Genomic DNA, 20,795 nt, shown 5'->3' with positions numbered 1-20,795 from the left:
AATCAGTAAAATCTTTAAAGAAAAAAAGATTTAAAAACTTCTGCACAACAAAGGAAACATTAACAAAACTAAAAGGCAACTTACAGAATGGGAGAAGATATTTGCAAATAGATCATCAGATAAAGGGTTAAGTATCCAAAATCTATAAAGAACTTATCAAACTTAACACCCCCCCCAAAAAAAAAAAAAAAATCCAGTCAAGAAACAAGCAGAAAACATGTACAGACATTTCTCTAACGAAGATATACAAAGGGCCAACAGATACATGAAAAGCTGCTCAACATCACTCAGCATCAGGGAAATACAAATCAAAACCAAAATAAGATACCACCTCACACCAATCACAATGGCTAAAATGAACAACTCAGGAAACAACAGATGTTGGTGAGGATGTGGAAAAAGGGAAATCCTCTTACGCTCTTGGTGGGAATGCAAACTGGTGCAGCCACTTTGGAAAACAGTGTGAAGGGTCTTCAAAAAGTTAAAAATAGAGCTACTGTTAAGACCCAGCAATTTCACTACTAAGTATTTACCTAAAGAATACAAACAGTGATTCGAAGGATACAGTGATTTGAAGGGGCACATGCACTCAGTTTATAGCAGCAATATCCACAACAACTAAGAGATGGAAAGAACCCAGATGTCCATCAACAGATGAATGGATAAATATGTGGTATATGTATGTGTATATATATATATATATATATATATACACACACAATAGGACTCAGCCATCAAAAAGAATGAAATCTTACCATTTGTAAGGGCCTGGATGGAACTAGAGAGTGTTATGCTAAGCAAAATAAGTTAATCAGAAAAAGATAACTACCATATGATTTCACTCATATATGGAACTTAAGAAACAAAACAGAGAAACAGGAGAAGAAAAAAAATAAAAATAGGCAAAACAAAAGAGACTCTTAACTATAGGAAACTGAGGGTTGCTAGAGGGGAGTAAGGTGGTGGGTTCGGGTCACTGGGTGATGGGTATTAAAGAGATCACCTGAAGCAACTCTGTTTTGTTTCTTGTTGATGGACATCTGGGTTCTTTCCATCTCATTCACTGCTGATAATGAGAATAAACTAGTACAACTACTTTGATGAATGAACTGAAAAAACTTAAGAAAATATAAACCCGCTCAAAAGCCGCATATAAATAGATCTTTATATTGTTCCTAAGTACTTACATATGCAGCAAAAGTATAAATATGTTTGTGCAATATACTCCAAAATCAGGATAGCAATTACCTCTGGGCAAAGAGGAAGAGGCCTAGTACTTAGAAGGATACTGATAACATTTTACTTCTTCGAAAACAATCTGAAGCAAAAATAATTTATTAGATTTTGAGAGAGCTAGTGGTTGATATATGTGTATTCACAATTTTTTAAAAGATTTTTTTAAATTTATTCATTCATGAGAAATAGAGAGAGAGAGAGAGAGAGAGAGAGAGAGAGAGGCAGAGACAGAGGCGGAGGGAGAAGCAGGCTCCATGCAGGGAGCCCGATGTGGGACTCCATCCCGGGTCTCCAGGATCATACCCTGGGCCTGAAGGCGGTGCAAAACCGCTGAGCCACTAGGCTGCCCTGTATTCCCAATTTTTTTCTGCTGTTTAAAATCTGTCTTTTAAAAGGAGGAACATCACAAAAAAAGGGGTGGCAGAACATGAGAGAGAGAATGATGGGCAATGTTTGGGTACAGTAATTGAGGGTGAATGAGCAAAGAGCCAGATATGACCTGGAATATGGGGCTCAACAAAGAAAGGACAAGGTGCACTTGCAAACTCAGACTTTACCTGCAGTAAGAGGTGGGGTAAGGGGTGGGCATTAAGCATGATAAGGAAGGAAGAGGAAAATACTATCAGTAGTGATAAAAGATAAAGAAAAGTTAAGTGCCTAAACTAAGAAAACTGATTCATTGTATTGTAATTCTGTAATTGTATTTACTTCCAATTAACCAAAATAAAAATCAACTACAAGCTAGGAACTCTGCAAGGCCATTGGGATCTACCACTGACAACCATGGTCCCAGGCCTCTTGCAGCTTATAGTTTAACAGGGGAGCAAGACACAGAAATCAGATTATGAGAAGTGCTAAAAACAAGAAGGAACAACACAAATTTTTCATTAACATTTTAGTATTTTCATTAATAGGAAACTAGCCAGATGACCCTGAGTAAACAGTGTTTTCTTTTACACTTTGCACACTTCAGTGTGAAATGTAGAACTAAACTACATCAGTGACGTACAACCTTTTGTCCATCCCAACAAATCTCAATGACTGACCAACAACACATAAAAGCCTACTACAGGAGGAAATCCACCAGACTGGGTAGAAAGAACAGGCAACAGGAAGAAGAAATCCTTTGCCTTTTCTCTGCCCTTATCTCCATTTTCTGGTTCAAAATCCTTATTGAGCCACATTATTCCCAAATTTATGATTCTTGATCTCCGTGAAAAAGCAAGGTATCACCAATCAATTTTAAAACAAAACAACTTACCTATATGATTCCTGAACTGCCTTTAAACCAAAGATCAAATGCAGTTTTGTTATGCTATAGTTTTACTTTCTAAAGATTCATGATTCTTTTATCTATTAACTTGCAAACAAAATAGTCAAGAGTCATTGTATTTGGTGGCACATTAAAGGAAGCCAGAAATTATCTGCTATTCCTCCCACTGAGAGGTAGTCTCATTTTCCTCCCATTTAACCTTCCTTCATTTCATCCAGAGGACTGTTTCAGAACATTGGACAAGACCCTATCCTATTAAAAAAAAAAAAAAAAAAAAAAGGCAAAAAGCATTAAAGTTAAAAATTTTCAACTTGATTTCAGTACTTATTTAAAGTATTTAAAAATCTCCTAATATCAATAACCAGTTCCCTGAACAAGCAGTAAATGGCCACAAATATCTATAACAATAAAGAATATATATTTCATACACATGAAATACAAATGATACAAGAAAATAAACCAAATTTAAAAATTCTTTAAAAAATTGGCAAACTAAAGAATGATGAAATTATGCATCCACCCAAAAATAAAATTTAAAACATGCTAAACACAATGCTGGTAAAACTGTGAGAAAAATATATGTAGTATACATAACTTTATACCACTGGAAATCAATTCTACCTTAAGAGGTAATTTGACAATAAATAAATAATTTTTTTTTTTTTTTTTTTAAAAGAGGTAATTTGACAAACGTAACAAGAATTTGTACTCAGGGGCAGCCCGGGTGGCTCAGCAGTTTAGCGCAGCCTTCAGCCCAGGGCCTGATCCTGGGGACCCCGGATGGAGTCCCACGTCAGGCTCCCTTAATGGAACCTGCTTCTCCCTCTGCCTGTGTCTCTGCCTCTCTCTCTCTGTGTCTCTCATGAATAAATAAATAAATAAAATCTTAAAAAAAAAAAAAAGAATTTGTATTCATATGCTTTAACTTCAAATTTCAAGTTATGTTGTCCTCAAGAACAAAACACAGGAGTGTAGACTGCTTCCAAAGCCAGCTATGAATAATTCTCCTCTCTCAGGACATAGCCCTCCCCGCCATTAGGGCTGGAGACTATTTCCCCTCTGCTTGAATCTGGAAGGCCTTGCCACTTATTTTGACAGAATATGGTAAAGTGATGTTGGTGTAGTTGTGGAAATAGCATTCTCAGAAGCCTGGTGGCTTCTCTTCTGTTTAGCTCTCTTGGAAGCCAACCATCAATTAAGACACTACCAGGATGTTAAGAAGTCAAACAGGCCAGACAATGGCCAGTCCTAATTGAATCAAGAAACCTGAACAATAGGCCCAGCCAATCATCACATTTGAAGCCACTAAGTTATACAGTGATTTGCTATACAGTCATAGATGGTAAAGGTGAGAAGAGCAAGTGAAAAAGTACTCTGGAGAAAAATGGTTAGCAGTGCAAAAACTTAGAGGTCAACTGCCATACATTCAGGTAGTTATGTCATATATTTAAAACATTACATAAAATCACTTTAAAAGACATGAATTAGGAGCACCTGGGTAGCTCAGTAAGTTATGCACCTGACTCTTTGATTGTGGTTCAGGTCATGATCTCAAAGTCATGAGATCCAGCCCCACATTGGATTCTCTCTCTCCCACTTCCTCCCATCTCTCTAAAAAAATTAAATTAAATTAAATACATGAATTGTATTCCACAGCTAACATCATCCTTAATGAAGAAAAACTGAGAGCTTTTCCCCTAAGGTCAGGAGGTCAGGAATAAGACTCTCACCAGTTATTTAACAGTACTGGAAGTTCTAGCCATAGCAAACAGACTACAAAAGAAATAAAAGGCAGGGATCCCTGGGTGGCGCAGTGGTTTAGCGCCTGCCTTTGGCCCAGGGCGCGATCCTGGAGACCCGGGATCGAATCCCACGTCAGGCTCCCGGTGCATGGAGCCTGCTTCTCCCTCTGGCTGTGTCTCTGCCTCTCTCTCTCTCTCTCTCTCTGTGACTATCATAAATAAATAAAAAAAAAAAATTAAAAAAAAAAAAAAGAAATAAAAGGCAATTAAACTGATAAAGAGGAAGCAAAACTTTCACTATTTGCATATGACATGATACTCTATATAGAAAACATGAAAGAACCCACCCAAAACACTTCTAGAACTGATAAACGAATTCAATAAAGTCGCAGGATACAAAATCGATGTGTAGAAACCTACTGCTTTTTTTAAGATTTTATTTATTTATTCATGAGAGTCACAGAGAGAGAGAGAGAGAGGCAGCGACACAAGGCAGAGGGAGAAGTAGGCTCCATGCAGGGAGCCCGACGTGGGACTCGATCCCAGGTCTCCAGGATCACACCCTGGGCTGAAGACGGGCGTTAAATCCCTGAGCCACCCGGGCTGCCCGCATTTCTACACACCAAAAATGACGCAGAAATATCATTTACAATTGCACTAAAAACAATAAGATACCTAGGAATAAACCTAGCCAAAAAGGTGAAAGACCCATACTCTGAAAACTGTAAACTACTGATGAAAGAAATTCAAGATGGCACAAAAAAAAATGGAAAAACATTCCACGCTGATGGATTAAAAAAACAAGTATTGTTAACCATCTATTCATGAGAGAGAAAGAGACACAGAGACACAGGCAGAGGGAGAAGCAGGCTCCACACACACAGAGAGCCTGACGTGGGACTTGATCCCGGGTCTCCAGGATCATGCCCTGGACTGAAGGCGGCGCTAAACCACTGAGCCAACCAGGTTGCCCAACAAGTATTGTTAAAATGACTATACTACCAAAAACAATCTCCACATTTAATGCAACCCCTATCAAAATACCAACAGCAATTTCCACAGAATTAGAACCACATCTAAAATTTACGTGGAACCATAAAACATCCTGAATAACCAAAGCACTTTTGAAAAAGAAAAAAAAAAAAACAGAAGTATCACAATATAAGTTTTCAAGTTAAAGTGCAAAGCTGTAGTAACCAAAACAGTATGGTACTGGCACAGAAAGAGACACATAAATCAATGGAATGGAATAGAAAATCCAGAAATAAACCTACACCTATATAGTCAATAATCTTTGACAAAGTAGGAAAGAGCACCCAATGAGAAAAAGTCTCTTCAACAAATGGTGTTGGGAAAAGTGGACATCAATATGCAAAAGAAACTGGACCACTTTCTTATACCATACACAAAAGTAAATTCAAAATGAGTTAAAGACCTAAGTGTGTAACCTGCAACCATAAAAATCCTAAGAGAACACGGGCAGTAACTTCTTTCATATCAGCCATACCAACTTTTTTCTAGCTATGTCTAGGCAAAGGAAATAAAGCAAAAACAAACTATTGGGTCTACAATAAAATAAACTTTTCTGCATACGAAGGAAAATCAAAACTAAAAGGCAACCTATGGAATAGGAAAAGGTATTTTCAAATGACATCTGATAAATACTGAAATACATAAAGAACTTAACATCCAAAAAACAAACAATCCAACTTCAAAATGGGCAGAAGACATGAACAGACCTTTCTCCAAAGAAGACATACAGATGGCTAACATACAGATGGCTAACAAACATTCTCAACATTACTTAGCATCAGAAATACAATGAGAGGTCATCTCACACCTGTCAAAATGGCTAAAATCAACAACAACAAAAAAACAGGTGTTGCTAAGAATGCAGAGGGGAAAAAACCTTCCTGTACTGCCTTTGAGAATAAAAACTGGTGCAGCCACTGTGGAAACCAGTATGAAGGTTCCTCAAAAAGTTAAAAATAGAACTATCCTATGATCCAGCAATTCCAACACTGGTTATTTACCCAAAGAATACATAAACACTAATTCAAAGGGATACATGCAAAAAAAAGGGGGGGGAGGAATACATGCACCCCTATGTTTATACCATCATCATTCACAATAACTACAATATGAAAGCAGGTGAAGTGTCCAATGAGTGATGAAAGGATAAAGAAGACGGTGTGTGTGTGTGTGTGTGTGTGTGTAACAGCCATAAAACAAGGAAATCTTGCCATTTGCAACATGGATGGAGCTAGAGAATACAATGCTAATCAAAAAATAAGTCAGAGATTTTTGTTTTTCAGGGCTCTTTGCAAGGGTACTTGGCATGAAGTTGTAGCAAAGCAGTAACCGCAGTTGCACCGTTCTGCCTTCAGCTCCAGGATGTTTCCCATGGCCAGAATCGCTCTAAGTCATCTCGGAGTTCAAAGCATTCCACAAACAATGGCAAGGCAGAGTCACCAGAAATGGGCACCTGATTTCCATGATAAATATGGTAATGCTGTATTAGCTAGTGGAGCCACTTTCTGTATTGCTGTATGGGCATATACAGCAGCACAAATTGGAATAGAATGGAACCTGTCCCCTGTTGGCAGAGTCACCCCAAAGGAATGGAGGGATCAGTAATCCCAGCTGGTGTAATAATGAATTGTTTCAAAACCAACTCCTAATTGATGCCAAGTGAAAGCACTGTGCACCCACTAAAATATGGCATGATTTAAGAAATAAAGTACATTTAAAACCTTCAAAAAAAAAATAAGTCAGAGAAAGACAAATACCCTATGACTTCATTCATATATGGAACTTAAGAAACAAATGGGCAGGGCAGCCCGGGTGGCTCAGCGGTTTAGCGCATGCCTTAGCCCGGGATGAGATACTGGAGTTCTGGAATCGAGTCCCACATCAGGCTCCCTGAATGGAGCCTGCTTCTCCCTCTGCTTTGTCTCTGCCTCTCTCTCTCTCTGTGTGTGTCTCTCATGAATAAATAAATAAAATCTTTTAAAAAAAAATGAGCAAAGGGGAAATAAAAAAGAGAGACAGAAATCGAAAACTTGAGTCTTACACAGAACTGATGGTTCCCAAAGTGGAATGGGTTGGGAGGATGTGGTTAAAAAGGTAATGAGGTCTAAGGAGTGCACTTGCAATGAGCACCAGGTGATACATGAAGTGCTGAATCACTATATTGTACACCTGACACTAACACAAGACTGTATGTTTACTAACTGGAATTAAAATAAAAACTTAATAAGATAATAAAATACATGAATTACAGTAATTATAGAAATGAAAAAAACAGGCCTAATAACAACACATATACATTGATTGTATTTATCAGAAGTTTTCAAATGTTCATCAATATGAACCCAAAGATATGAACAAATGTTGCTTTAAACTCACTAGGCCTGGGGTGCCTGAGTGGCTCAGTGGTTGAGCGTCTGCCTTCGGCTCGGAGCATGATCCCAGGATCCAGCATCAGGTCCCACATCAGGCTCCTTGCAGGGAGCCTGCTTCTCCCTCTGCCTATGTCTCTGCCTCTCTTTCCATGTGTCTTTCATGAATAAATAAATAAACTCTTTAAAAAAAATAAAAAATAAAAATAAAAAAATAAACTCACTAGGCCTTTTTACCTTACTATGTTATTAAAAGCAGAATATTTTAGAAAAGTACATGAAGACATTCTGTGTCTTTACTGCCCTCTGTTTTAAACTATGTGCACTCAGTCTTCCATGCACCATCAGCGGAATTCCTAGTTGAGTAGGCCTATCATCCTATTAGCTCTGACCACTCATTCAGCAAAGGAACAAATATGACTGAATCATTAATCCTTATTCACAGTTCTTCACTCAGGAAAAAACCCATTCCATAATTTCCTATAATCCCACTAGCTTTTTCAAAACCAGAAATCATAATCCCACTATAAATACTATCATCAAGAATGTCAAAAATGTCAATACAGAATTGACATCAAGGCATATGATTTACATTACAAAAAACTTTAGAATGGAATTATATCCATCAGATAGTATGAACTGATAATACAAATACTGATTTAATGATAAAAACTACATTTACAAGAGTCACAAAAAATCAGAATATTCCTTTGCTGAAATGAAGATTTATCATGTACAGCAATTTTAACTTGTCTCTAAAATATCTCAAGAAATTGCATGAGATTAAAAATATTTTTCACTAGTACATATTTTTTATTTTTATTTTTTAAGATTTTATTTTTTCATAAGAGACACAGGGAGAGAGAGAGAGGCAGAGACAGGCAGAGGGAGAAGCAGGCTCCATGCAGGGAGCCAGACGTGGGACTCGATCCCAGATCTCCAGGATCACGCCCTGGGCTGAAGGCAGCACTAAACCACTGAGCCACCCAGGCTGCCCTTATTTTTATTTTTATTTTTTTAAAGATTTATTTATTCATGAGAGACACAGAGAGAGAGGCAGACACACAGGCACAGGAAGAAGCAGGCTCCATGCAGGGAGCCCAATGTGGGACTTGATCCCGGATGCTGGGATCAGGCCCTAAGCCGAAGCTGCTCAACTGCTGAGCCACCCAGGTGTCCCTAAAATATATTTTTTTAAAGATTTTATTTGAGAGAACATGCACATGCACATGCACACACACCAAAGGGGGCAGGCAGAGAGAGAGAGGGAGAATAAACTGCTGAGTGCAGAGTCTAATGCAGGGCTCAATCTCAGGATCCTAAAATTCATGACCTGAGCCAAATCAAGAGTCGGGCACTTACTTAACCAACTAAGCCATTCAAGCGCCCTTGGAATATATTAGGTTTATAACAATTGCTTAATATTCAATTAAGAAATGAGAACACAGGGATCCCTGGGTGGCTCAGCGGTTTAGCGCCTGCCTTTGGCCCAGGGCGTGATCCTGGAGTTCTGGGATCGAGTCCCACATCAGGCTCCCTGTATGGAGCCTGCTTCTCCCTCCTCCTGTGTCTCTGCCTCTCTCTCTATGTCTACCATAAATAAATAAATCTTTAAAAAAAAAAAAAAAGAAAGAAAGAAATGAGAACACATGTTAACATGTTTGTAGAACTCTGTACTTTAAAATTTGGTATATATTCACCTCACTAAATGCTTTGTAATAGGTTTTAAGTATTTTCTTTCATCTAAGTCTAAGATACCATCAACTATATGATGGAATAAGAAATTAACAAAAAAATTAACACTACAAACTAAACTACACAACATACACTTTTTTTTTCTTTTTCTTTTTAATTTTATTTATTCGTGAGAGACACAGAGAAAGAGAAAGGTAGAGACACAGGCAGAGGGAGAAGCAGGCTCCATGCAGGCAGCCCGACGCGGGACTCGATCTCAGGTCTCCAGGATTACGACCTGGGCCAAAGGCAGGCGCTAAACTGCTAAGCCACCCAGGGATCCCCAACATACACTTTTTCAGACGTTAAAATACCTTAGAACTCATGAAACATGGGGCGCCTGGGTGGCTCAGTCAGTTAGGCATCTGCCCTCAACTCAGGTTACGATCTCAGGGTCCTGGGATCAAGCCCCATGTTGAGCTCAACTGGGAGACTGCTTTCCCTCTCTTTCCACACCCCTCCCCCCCAACCTTCTCATGCTGTCTCTCAAATAAAATCTTTAAAAAAAAGAAATGATAAAACATAGTAAATAAAAGTATCTGGAAAAAAACAACTCAAATCAAATATTGTACATCTGAAGCATCTGTGCTATACCTTCAAATACAGGTGGAAAAACCTATAGAATATAAGGTTTGCAAAGTATCACAATCCTGGGGTTTGGGAAATGTATTTTGCACAGAATATGAATTATGCTACTGGTATTCTAGGTTACAACCAACACCACTCTGCCTCTGGACACTCCCCAAAAATTGTGCATACATATGAATTCATTCATATAATTATGTGCTGCATATTAACTCAAGTATATAAGGATAAAATAATCAGCTTAATGTGTTTAATCAATGTATTTGAACAAAATCTTTTAGGACTGTTTTACTTCAGAAAAGTAAACTAAAAACAGAATTTATGAGCAAAACATTACAATTTACAAAGAGGGAATGCTAGATTTTACTTGAACCATTTATTTTCTCATTATTAAATCTCTTAAATAGAAACTGTACCATAAGAAAATGACAGCACTCAAAAAACACTTGAATTTATAGCAGATGCTTATTTTCATTCTTTCTCTCAACGCTTATCGACTAGTCCTGTAGCAGATGCTGCCCATTCTGAACACCAAGACAGAATCCTTTCCCCAAGGTCTCACACTCAGATGTCAGTGAAGACAACCATATAAGAGATACATTCAACATTCAAATACAATGCAGTAAGCTGTTAAGACTTTGCTCAGATACACTACAGATAACTCAATGAGATAGGCAAACCAAGGGAGAATACAGAAGTTATTTACTATTCTCCAGAAAAGCAGCTAACAATGTTTATTCTAGGACTAGGAAAAGACATTTCCCTTAGAATAAACTAAGAAGTGGAGGAAAGTTAGGTAAGCTACAATATACCCTGGTTCCTCTCTAGTATTAATTTCTAAGTAAAATTAAGAACGGCATATACTCTAGAAGTTACGAGATCTTCTGACAGAGACCATTTAAATGAGTGTAACTGCTCTCCTGTAAGTTGTTAGCTTGCAGTCAGAAAACCATATTAAGCAAAATAAGTAAATATCCCTCCAAATTGCTGTTTGTAAGGTAAACACTTAAGAAAAGTAAAAACTTTACAACTTAAGTATTTCCTCTCGGGAAATAACCACTTACGTCAATATAGGTTAGTAAACTACAACTGATAAATTAGGTTAACAGGTGATGCTAGCATAAATAACAAATAGTAAATCAACCTATGTATTGTTTATATTTTTCAGTAACATTCCAGTCACTAAACTGAAAAATACTCATCATAATCACAGTACTTACAAAGCACAGACTGCTTAGAGAATGCTTTTTATCTACCTATTTAACTTTTTTTAATAAGGTTAAACCTCATACCTGGCAAGAGGAAGCATGGACTCCTACATAATCATAACCAGATCAGTTAGAAGTTACATTATGTCATCGCTTCTCCTCCTTTTGGCTAAAATCAAGTGAAGACATTTTTAAAGAACCAACTAGACAATGAAATACTTACCAAAAGCCATACTTTGCATCTTAATAAACTAGAAATATAGATAAATTGGACTTAATGAAAACAAAACTTTTGGGCTTTGAAGAACACCATCAAAAAAGTGAAATGATAACCTACAAAATGGGAGAAATTTGTGTATAGAATATATAAAGCATTCTAAGTCAGTGATTAAAAAAAATGGCCTAATTTAAAAATGAGCAAAGAATCTGAACAGACATTTCTTCAGACAACAAATGACCAAGAAGCACATAAAAAAATGCTCAACATCATTAGTCATGAGGGAAATGCAAATCAAAACCATAATGAAGGATCATATTACACCCACTAGAATGGCTAGAATTGAAAATTCAGGCAGTTTGTAATGTGGAGAAATCAGGACTCTCATAAACTACTGGTGAGAATATAAAATGTTCTCCATTTGGAAAACAGTATGGCAGTTTCTCAAACAATTAAAAATAGAATTTCCATTCTATTACCCAGCAATTGTACTCCTAGACATACACCCAGAAGAAATGAAAACATATATCCATACAGAAACTGGCACACAAGTGTTTATAGCAGCATTATTCATAATAGCCAAAACGTGGAAACAATCCAAATCAGCAATGAATAGATAAATCAAATGTAGTATACATAAAAAAATAGAATACTATTATTCAGCCATTAAAAGGAATAATTGATAAATGCTACATTGATGAACCTTCAAAACATTATACTAAGTAAAAGAAGTCAGACACAAAAGATCACATACCCTATAAAAGTCCAGAATGGGCAAATCTACAGAAACAGAACATAAATTTGTGGTTGAAGGGGCTAGAAGGGAATGATGAAGGGACAGTATGGTAAGGGTTAAAGTGTATAGGGTTTTGGGGGCAATAAACACGTTCTAAGGTGATGGTAGCGAACGGTTGCAAACATCTGCAAATACATCAGAAAACAACGAATTATATACACAGAGGTGAAGAGTATGGTACATGAATTCTGACTCAACAAAGGTTTAAAAAACAAGTAGAAAGGAGTAATTTTCTGAGACCAAACTCAGTATTTATTTACAGTTCCATCTCCCAGAAGCTTCAGCTTTCTCAGTGATCAACCAATCAAAGGTATAGTCAAGGACTTCATGGGCAAAACTGGCCTTTTTCCAGAGAACACTGAAATTTTTTTTAAGATTATTTATTTACTTATTTATTTGAGACAGAGTGAGCAGAGAGCATGAGTGGGGGGAGGGGCAGAGGGAGAAGGAGAAACAGACTTCCCCATGAGCAAGGAGCCTGACCCGGGGCTTGAATCCAGGACCGCAGGATCATGACCTGAGCCAGAGGCAGACGCTTAACTTGACTGAGCCACCCAGCACCTAGTACCCTGGATTTTAGACACTATTTCAAAACCCCTGGGGAGAATAAGGAGTCCAGATTACATAGCTGTTGAGCAGTCATAAGTCCCACAAATCTTGGAAGTAGGTTCTTCTCACCTGATGAGCATACACCATCCTGTCCAGAGGCACCCAAACTGGAGAAGTAGGTAAGAGCAAGAATGGGAGAAAGTGGAGTCAGTATTAAATGTTCTAAATCGGGGCAGCCCCAGTGGCACAGCGGTTTAGTGCCACCTGCAGCCCACGGTGTGATCCTGGAGACCCGGGATCGAGTCCCACGTCGGGCTCCCTGCATGGAGCCTGCTTCTTCCTCTGCCTGCGTCTCTGCCTCTCTCTCTCTCATGAATAAATAAAAGCTTTAAAAATAAAATGTTCTACATCACCAATTTATGAGCAACATTTAAGGTAACTCATTAGGTTATGCTTCCTACTTCTGAAAGAGATGAATTCCTATCAATCTCTCATAGCATTCCCAATAACCTCTCCTCCAATCCCCAAAATAAGCTGAGAGGGAAAATGTCAGATTTTGTAAGAATCACCAAGGGAGGGGTAGCCTGGGTGGCTCAGCGGTTTAGTGCCGCCTTCAGCCCAGGGCCTGATCCTGGAGACCCGGGATCGAGTCCCACATCAGGCTCCCTGCTGGAGCCTGCTTCTCTCTCTGACCCTCCCTCTGTTTCTCTCATGAATGAATGAATGAATGAATGAATGAATGAATCACCAAGAGAAACAATGACTGTGTATTTGCCTGCAATACCGAATTTGTGCTCACAAAAAAGATTTGTGTAAATGTGCAACAAGATTTAGCTATGATTATCAATTGTCTTAAATTTTTTTATTATTCTTTCAACATAATCAAGACAAAAAACATGTAGTTTTAATTATTTATAATGCCATTACACTCTCTGAAGTGTTTTTGTCTTAATCTTTAACGGCATTCGGGATCCCTGGGTGGCGCAGCAGTTTGGCGCCTGCCTTTGGCCCAGGGCGCGATCCTGGAGACCCGGGATCAAATCCCACGTCGGGCTCCCGGTGCATGGAGCCTGCTTCTCCCTCTGCCTGTGTCTCTGCCTCTCTCTCTCTGTGACTATCATAAATAAATAAAATTAAAAAAAAAAATCTTTAACGGCATTCATTTATGGAATCATTGTTAGGTTCCTACAAAATAAAAGCAAACAGAAAGTTTATAGAATACAGTGTAATACAGAAGTACTATAAAAAAAACTTGAAATCAAGAAACTAGCTCTGGACTCAACATCTAGCTAAATAATCTTATGAAAGTCATTTCATATCTAGATTTCCATCGCTCATCTATAAAAAAAAGAACTTGGCCCACAGCTCAGATGACCCATAAGGTGCTTTCCATCAGAACTACTATTTCAACATATGTAAAGGCATAAACAGGCCTTAAGGATTTTCCTCCTGTGGTCTGAAACATTGCTGAGTTCTAACTTAAACTGAATATAACACCTGCTTTTTTTTTTTTTAAGATTTTATTTATTTATTCATGAAACACCTGCTCTTATACAAATCAGTGGAGACTTTGCAAATAAGTCACTCACAAACGCCACTCCTAAAGTCCCACCTTATAGTATTACCTCAGATTCATTTATAAAAGCATCAGCTCTTTTAAAAAGTCAGCTACATTTAAAACAAACTTTTGAACACTGAATTTTATTCTTTATTCTAGTCTAAAAGCCTCATGTATCCACTTCGAAATTTTGTGTCAAACAGCTCCCCAAATAATTGTCAAGTGGATGTTTCCACTAAGGATAATCTTCTGTTTGCAGGACTTTCAGTTAGCACAGTTGAAGCTCCAGTTAGCAGTCTACTAACTGTAACTGCTTTAAGTATAAATTTTGCTGGGGATCCCTGGGTGGCTCAGCGGTTTCGCGCCTGCCTTTGGCCCAGGGCGCGATCCTGGAGTCCGGGGATCGAGTCCCACGTCGGGCTCCCGGCATGGAGCCTGCTTCTCCCTCTGCCTGTGTCTCTGCCTCTCTCTCTGTGTGTCTATCATAAATAAATAAAAATAAATCTTTAAAAAAATATATAAATTTTGCTGCTAGTTCCCCAGTCCATAAATCATTATGTAAATAACAGAAGAGCATCCTAACCAGTGGCCAATCACTTCACATCTTTTAAAATCTGTTGGTGATGGGTCACTACATCTGTTAGTCACATACAGACAGCAAAGCTTTTAGGAGTACTGCCTCCTTGTCTGCCAGTCATAAACCCATGTGACATTCTATAAAAATAGCCAAAAAAGGAAGTTAGCCGACAAAGATCAAAGTACAGCAAAGAAATGAAAACTGAAAGAAAGCGCAGCAAAGAAAGAAAAACAGGTAACACGAAAGTGAAATATGAATCAAATGTAAATACAGTTATAGAAGAAACACCCAACCATAAATGTTGGAGACTCTAGATGAGCAGCCACATGAACTTTGTGAATGTGAGCTTATGGGTGTAAATGACGAAAGTAATTTAAGAAAAAGATGACAGTGTTCCAGAGGAAGTGAAAAACTTCACAATAAAGAAAGTCTCAGATTATTTCCTAATACTGAAAGCAAAGAGGGTAAAATATTGGAAGTGATTCCAATTTAGGACTATGACAATTCACCAAAACACAGAAAAGATACTTGCTCCACGTCATAAGTTATAGGATGAGAAGAAAAAGTATTGCTCAAACTACTCCCAAGAAGTTTACAAATAAAACACTCTAATTCTTAATGTATCATGTTTAAATTACAGTACTAAACAAATCTCACTTTTACAATTTTTTTCTTTTCTTATACACTGGTAACCACAGAAAGAGTTTTTAATGTCTGAGCTATTATTTTCAAAGGTCACAGAGTAATAATTTTTCTTACTTAGTAATAAAATTGCTTTGGGGGCACCTGGGTGGCTCAAGTTAGTTAGGGACCTGACTTTGGCTCAGGTCATGATCTGGGGGTTCTGGAATCAAGCCCCATGGGCTCTGTGCTTAGCAGGAAGTCTGCTTCTCCCTCTCCCTTCCCCCTGCTCATGCTTTCTTTCTCAAAAAAGATAAATAGAATCTTTTAAAAAAATTTGCTTTGAACAGTTTGTTTGGTCATTTTACCACTCTACAGTACTGTGCAAAGGGGTGACTGCCTGGACAGGACAGTAAGGTTGTTTTATTTAACACTGTCAAGATCAAGGGTCTATCAAGAGTACCCAGGTTCCTAAGAGACACAGAAAAATCTATCAGGCCAGTTATTAAAGTCTCAAGGGGGGAAATGTACTGGACTACAGTAATTTAGCTCTCCTATTGTTTAGTTCCCATTCAGATCTCATCTGTTACTACTCCCAAATTCTACCCATATATCTTCATCTTGAAGATGGGGAAAACAAAATCAAGTTATCCAACCTTTTCATATAAGGAATGGGGAAAGCAAGGCTTAAGAGATTCAGTGGCATATGTCTACCAACCATGCCACAGTAATCTATGCAGGGCAGCAGAGGAATTAAAGACTGCTAATCTAGTTCTTGTTCCCATATACACAATGCTACCCACTTCTTAAAAAGGTAATTAGTAAGTTTTATTTTGGTTTCATTTTTCAACCATATGGCTAACACAGATCCACTATCAAAGAAAAAATACTCCCATTTTTTCCTGAGCCTCTCATTACTTAAAGATATTTTACAGTCATCTGCATTCAGAGCCCAGAACCGTACTCTAACACTAGTGTAACTTAAGTGATAAGAAATTTTAAAATGTTTATAACAATGTATCCCAAATGGGATTCTGAGATAGAAAACATACATTAGGTACTCTAATGTACAATCTTCTATATACTATCTTCACAACTTCTCTGTAAAACAAACTATTCTAAAATTTAAAACTTATTTATTTTAGAAAAGTATTACACATACTTTTTTATAAGTACTTATACTTTTTTATAAGTATAAGACACATGTCTTTTATAAGTGCTAGGATCCTTTTTAAAAAAATTTTATTTGAGAGAGAGAGAGAGAGAATGCGAGCGCATGAGCAGGGGGAGGGGCTGAGAGAGAAGCAGACTCCTTCCTGAGCAGGGAGCCCAATGTGGGGTTCAATCCCAGGATCCCAAGGTCATGACCTGAGCCGAAGGCAGATGATTAATAAACTGAGCTACTCAGGCACCCTTAGCGCTAGGATCTAATTAAATTTTTGAATCAAAGGTACTACATGTTCTATTCCTTAAAGTAGTGCTTCTTAAAAAAAATTAAATTAAAAAATAAAGTAGTGCTTCTTAAGCTATGTCCCATGAAATCCTCTTGACCCCCAGAGGTGACTCTGCCTCTTGGAAAAGGGGATCCTAGCTAGTGGGTCTCTACCCCAGCCCAATTTCCATTCATAAGAAGCATCTAATAGTCTGAAACAAAGATATTGCTAGAAAGAATAGTGTGAAAGTCACTCTCCAGCCTAAAAGGAAGATTCATGATCTGAGGACTATTCCAAACTCACAGTTCCTCATAACAGAACACTCAAATTCTAATCCTGAATCCATCACTATGTACAATCTTGTATTTTTTTAGGTCAGTTTTCTCACCCGGAAAATAAGAGGACCAAATGGTATGCCAAAGTATGTTTCAGCTTACAGTTCCCATTCTAATTTGAACTTTTTCTTTTTTTTTTTTTTAAAGATTTTATTTTTTTATTCATGAGACACACAAGGAGAGGCAGAGACACAGGCAGAGAGAGGGAGAAGCAGGCTTCATGCAGGGAGCCGGATGTGGGACTTGATCCCAGGACTCCAGGATCACGCTCTGAGCCAAAGGCAGATGCTCAACCGCTGAGCCACCCAGGCGTCCCATAATTTGAACTTTTTCTACCCAATTTCTCTTCTAGTAAAAGGAAGGGTAAAAGCATATGACTTAGATAAGGCACATTAAAATATAATGCCTTAATAAAGATCAAAAAATAGCTGTCAGGGATCCCTGGGTGGCGCAGCGGTTTAGCACCACCTTCAGCACAGGGCATGATCCTGGAACCCTGGGATCGAATCCCACGTCGGGCTCCCTGTATGGAGCCTGCTTCTCCCTCTGCCTGTGTCTCTGCCTCTCTCTCTTTCTCTCGGTGTCTCTCATGAATAAATAAATAAAATATTTTTTTAAAAAATAGCTGTCAAAAAAAATTATCTGTCAAGTGTCTGTACTTTCTGGCCTATCAAATAACTTTTACCCAAAATTATTTTGTCTATGTACATTTTTTAAATGACTCTTTTCAGTTTTTGGGGGGTTTTTTTTTTTTTTAGTAATCTCTACACCCAAAACGGTTGGCTCAAGCCCATGACCTTGAGATCAAGAGTCCCATGCTCCTCAGACTGAGCCAGCCAGGCACCCCAAAACACATAATTACATCCAGCTGTCTCATCTCATTTTAAATTTCCAGCTACATCATATTTATTCCACAAATATACAGGTACTATTTCCCTTCCATACCACCAAGAAGCAAAGAATATAAAAATACAGCCAACAGAAAGTGCAATTTAAAAAGTCTAGGGAGGGACACCTGAGTGGCGCACCGGTTGAGCGTCTGCCTTTGGCTCAGGGCATAATCCCGGAGTCCCACATCAGACTCCCTGCATGGAGCCTGCTTCTCTCTCTGCCTATGTCTCTGCCTCTCTCTCTCTCTCTCATAAATAAAATCTTTTAAAAAATTAAAATAAAATGTCCAAAGCTGCTTCTGCACTCATACCCACCTCAGTTCAACAATACTGTCAATAATGTAAGGCACAAAAAATGAATAAATACTGAAATATACAAGGGCAAGTTTTGCAATAGTTTCAAAATGAAATGCAGTGGTTTAAGAAAACTCAAATCCCTAAATTACATCATTATTAATTAAGCTAATGTTTCAAAGTTCATAAATCTCAAGAGTGAAATGTAACAATTGTGATACTGAAATATAAACCAGAAAATACAGGTATCCAATGTATAAGCAAATATGCCAATAATCAGTAACATCTTTATAATTTTTATTTGACTCTCTTAAAAATAACTAAAAGTGGTTAACAAAAAGTATCTGCCATTAATACCTATTATTTGGTCTTTTCAAAGTATTTCCACACTTTCTAATATGTATATTAAGGGAAAACAGTGCAATTAACAAAATGAAAAACATCAAATGCACTATTACTAAATTTTCAAGAACCCACAGATACTAAGCACAACTCTTACAAAGATACGGTCCGTTCACAAGCACACTGGACTTCAAATAGCAAGTAAAGTTGTAACAGTAAAATCTCACTTTTTATATAATCTTTGTTTTACTAGTTCTCTGACCTCAAGTATATTTCCCAGCGCTAAAACTGTTAAAGATTTCATCACTTATAATATCTGTAAATAATGAAGATGAGCCTTAAAACATAATTTTTCATTAAAATTTATGTTGAACGTAGTTTGAGGTATTATCTTAAAAGTTCCGATAACAGGGGCAGCCCCGGTGGCGCAGCGGTTTAGCGCCGCCTGCAGCCCGGGGTGTGATCCTGGAGACCCGGAATCGAGTCCCACGTCGGGCTCCCTGCACTGGAGCCTGCTTCTCCCTCTGCCTGTGTCTCTGCCTCTCTCTCTCCCTGTGTCTCTCATGAATAAATTAATAAAATCTTTTAAAAAGAAATTAAAAGTTCCAATAACGTACACTGCAACCTTCCATTTCTCAGCACATATACATTTAGAAATTCGTTTTATTACGCAATGATGGCATTTAGTATTAAATCACTGTTCTATAACCTGGTTTCAATAATGATTAGGAAAAATGAAAGATCACACGTATGTTTATGTAATAAAACTTAACATTTTCATTTTAACATTTTTTAAAATGGTCAAGCTTGGAAAATCTCAGCATTAATAATTAACTTCAAAAAAAATAATCAACTTCAAAAATCTGTGCTAAAAAAAAAAAAAAACCTCTGTGCTCACAGGAAAACAAACACTGTAGCCAGTACGAGAGAAGAGTTGAAAAGCCTACGACCTAAGAAACCCACTGCTTCAATTAGCTTTTCCTTGCTCTAGGTCTTTATTTTACTTGAACTGCAGTTTTGCATTTATTTTTCTTAAGATTTTATTTAAAGTTGTTTAAATGAATAAAAAGACAGTACGTCTTCAGTCAGGTAAGAATGGTCATCGTCTCTCCGTTATTACAAAAAGCGACAGTCCCCGTCCTTAGTCCTCCCCTCCGCCACCCATATAGAGGCCTGTCCCTGAGAACGCCGGCCCCTGCCCGCCCAGGATCCCCCGACCCCGAAACCCTTGGGCACGCGAGGCCGATACCGCCCACCTCGGGCCTCCTCTCGGCCCTCCCACAACACCTCCGGCTCGGCCACTGGATCCGCACCCGCCAGACCCCGCGAGCGCGCCCGCACCGGAGCCACCCCGCCCCCAGCCGCGAGCGCGCGGCCGACGCGCAGGCACGACCCACCGCCCCCGACGACCGCCCCGGGCCCTGGCCGGCGCCCGGCCCGCCCGGACTCTCCCCGCGCCCGGGCTGCGCTCCACAGGAAGCGCGGCGTCCGACAAGGCACACTCTAGATTCCCCCCCATAGTCAGCGCCCGGCCGCCAGCAGCCGGAGGAGGGGCAAAGCCGGGGTGGAGCGGGGCAGCAGGCAGCCCAACCCGGGAACCGACCTGTGGAGACCGCCATCTTCTCCTGCAGCCCGACGCCGCCGCATGCACGCACAGCGACGTCAGCGCCACTTCCGGCAGCGCGCCGCCCCACCCCTCAGCGCGCGGCTTCCCGGCGCGCGTCGCCACGGCCCCGCCCCGCCCCGCCCCGCCCCGCCCCGCCCCGCCCCGCCCCGCCCCGCCCCGCCCCGCCCCGCCCCGCCCCCGCCGGCACCCGGGCCCCCAGCCCCAACCCGGGCTCCCCTCCCCAGGGCTCTACAATTGGTTCCAAGGAAAAGGCAAAGGAAAAGTTCATCGGGACACCAAGCTGAGTGAGTCACCGTAGTGTACTGCGAAAATACAAAGTGAGTATTTTCTTAAAGGCATGTGCGGCGGAGGGGAGGGGGAAAATTTTTTTTTTTAAT

General features: G+C 39.2%; 2 protein-coding genes across 2 annotated transcripts in view; one reads left to right on the top strand and one right to left on the bottom strand.

Annotated features, from left to right (window-relative positions):
- Positions 1 to 20,430, bottom strand: part of UBE2V2 (ubiquitin conjugating enzyme E2 V2) — a 50,014-nt gene extending 29,584 nt beyond the window's left edge. Inside the window, exon 1 of the mRNA NM_001205115.1 lies at positions 20,395 to 20,430. Within this exon, the coding sequence (NP_001192044.1) occupies positions 20,395 to 20,410 (16 nt within the window). The 5' untranslated portion in view covers positions 20,411 to 20,430. The remainder of the gene's footprint in view (positions 1 to 20,394) is intronic.
- LOC100684842 (cytochrome c oxidase subunit 7B, mitochondrial-like) lies at positions 6,609 to 6,920 on the top strand. Its single transcript, XM_038579264.1, has one exon. It carries the CDS (start codon positions 6,646 to 6,648, stop codon positions 6,886 to 6,888), a length of 243 nt encoding a protein of 80 aa, XP_038435192.1. The 5' UTR covers positions 6,609 to 6,645; the 3' UTR covers positions 6,889 to 6,920.
- Positions 20,431 to 20,795: the final 365 nt, after the last annotated feature.

The sequence above is a fragment of the Canis lupus genome, chromosome 29 (genome assembly GCF_011100685.1).
Source record: "Canis lupus familiaris isolate Mischka breed German Shepherd chromosome 29, alternate assembly UU_Cfam_GSD_1.0, whole genome shotgun sequence".
NCBI lineage: Eukaryota > Metazoa > Chordata > Mammalia > Carnivora > Canidae > Canis > Canis lupus.
The sequence above is the reverse complement of the archived record's forward strand: the minus strand, read 5'-3'. Positions and strand labels throughout refer to the sequence as shown.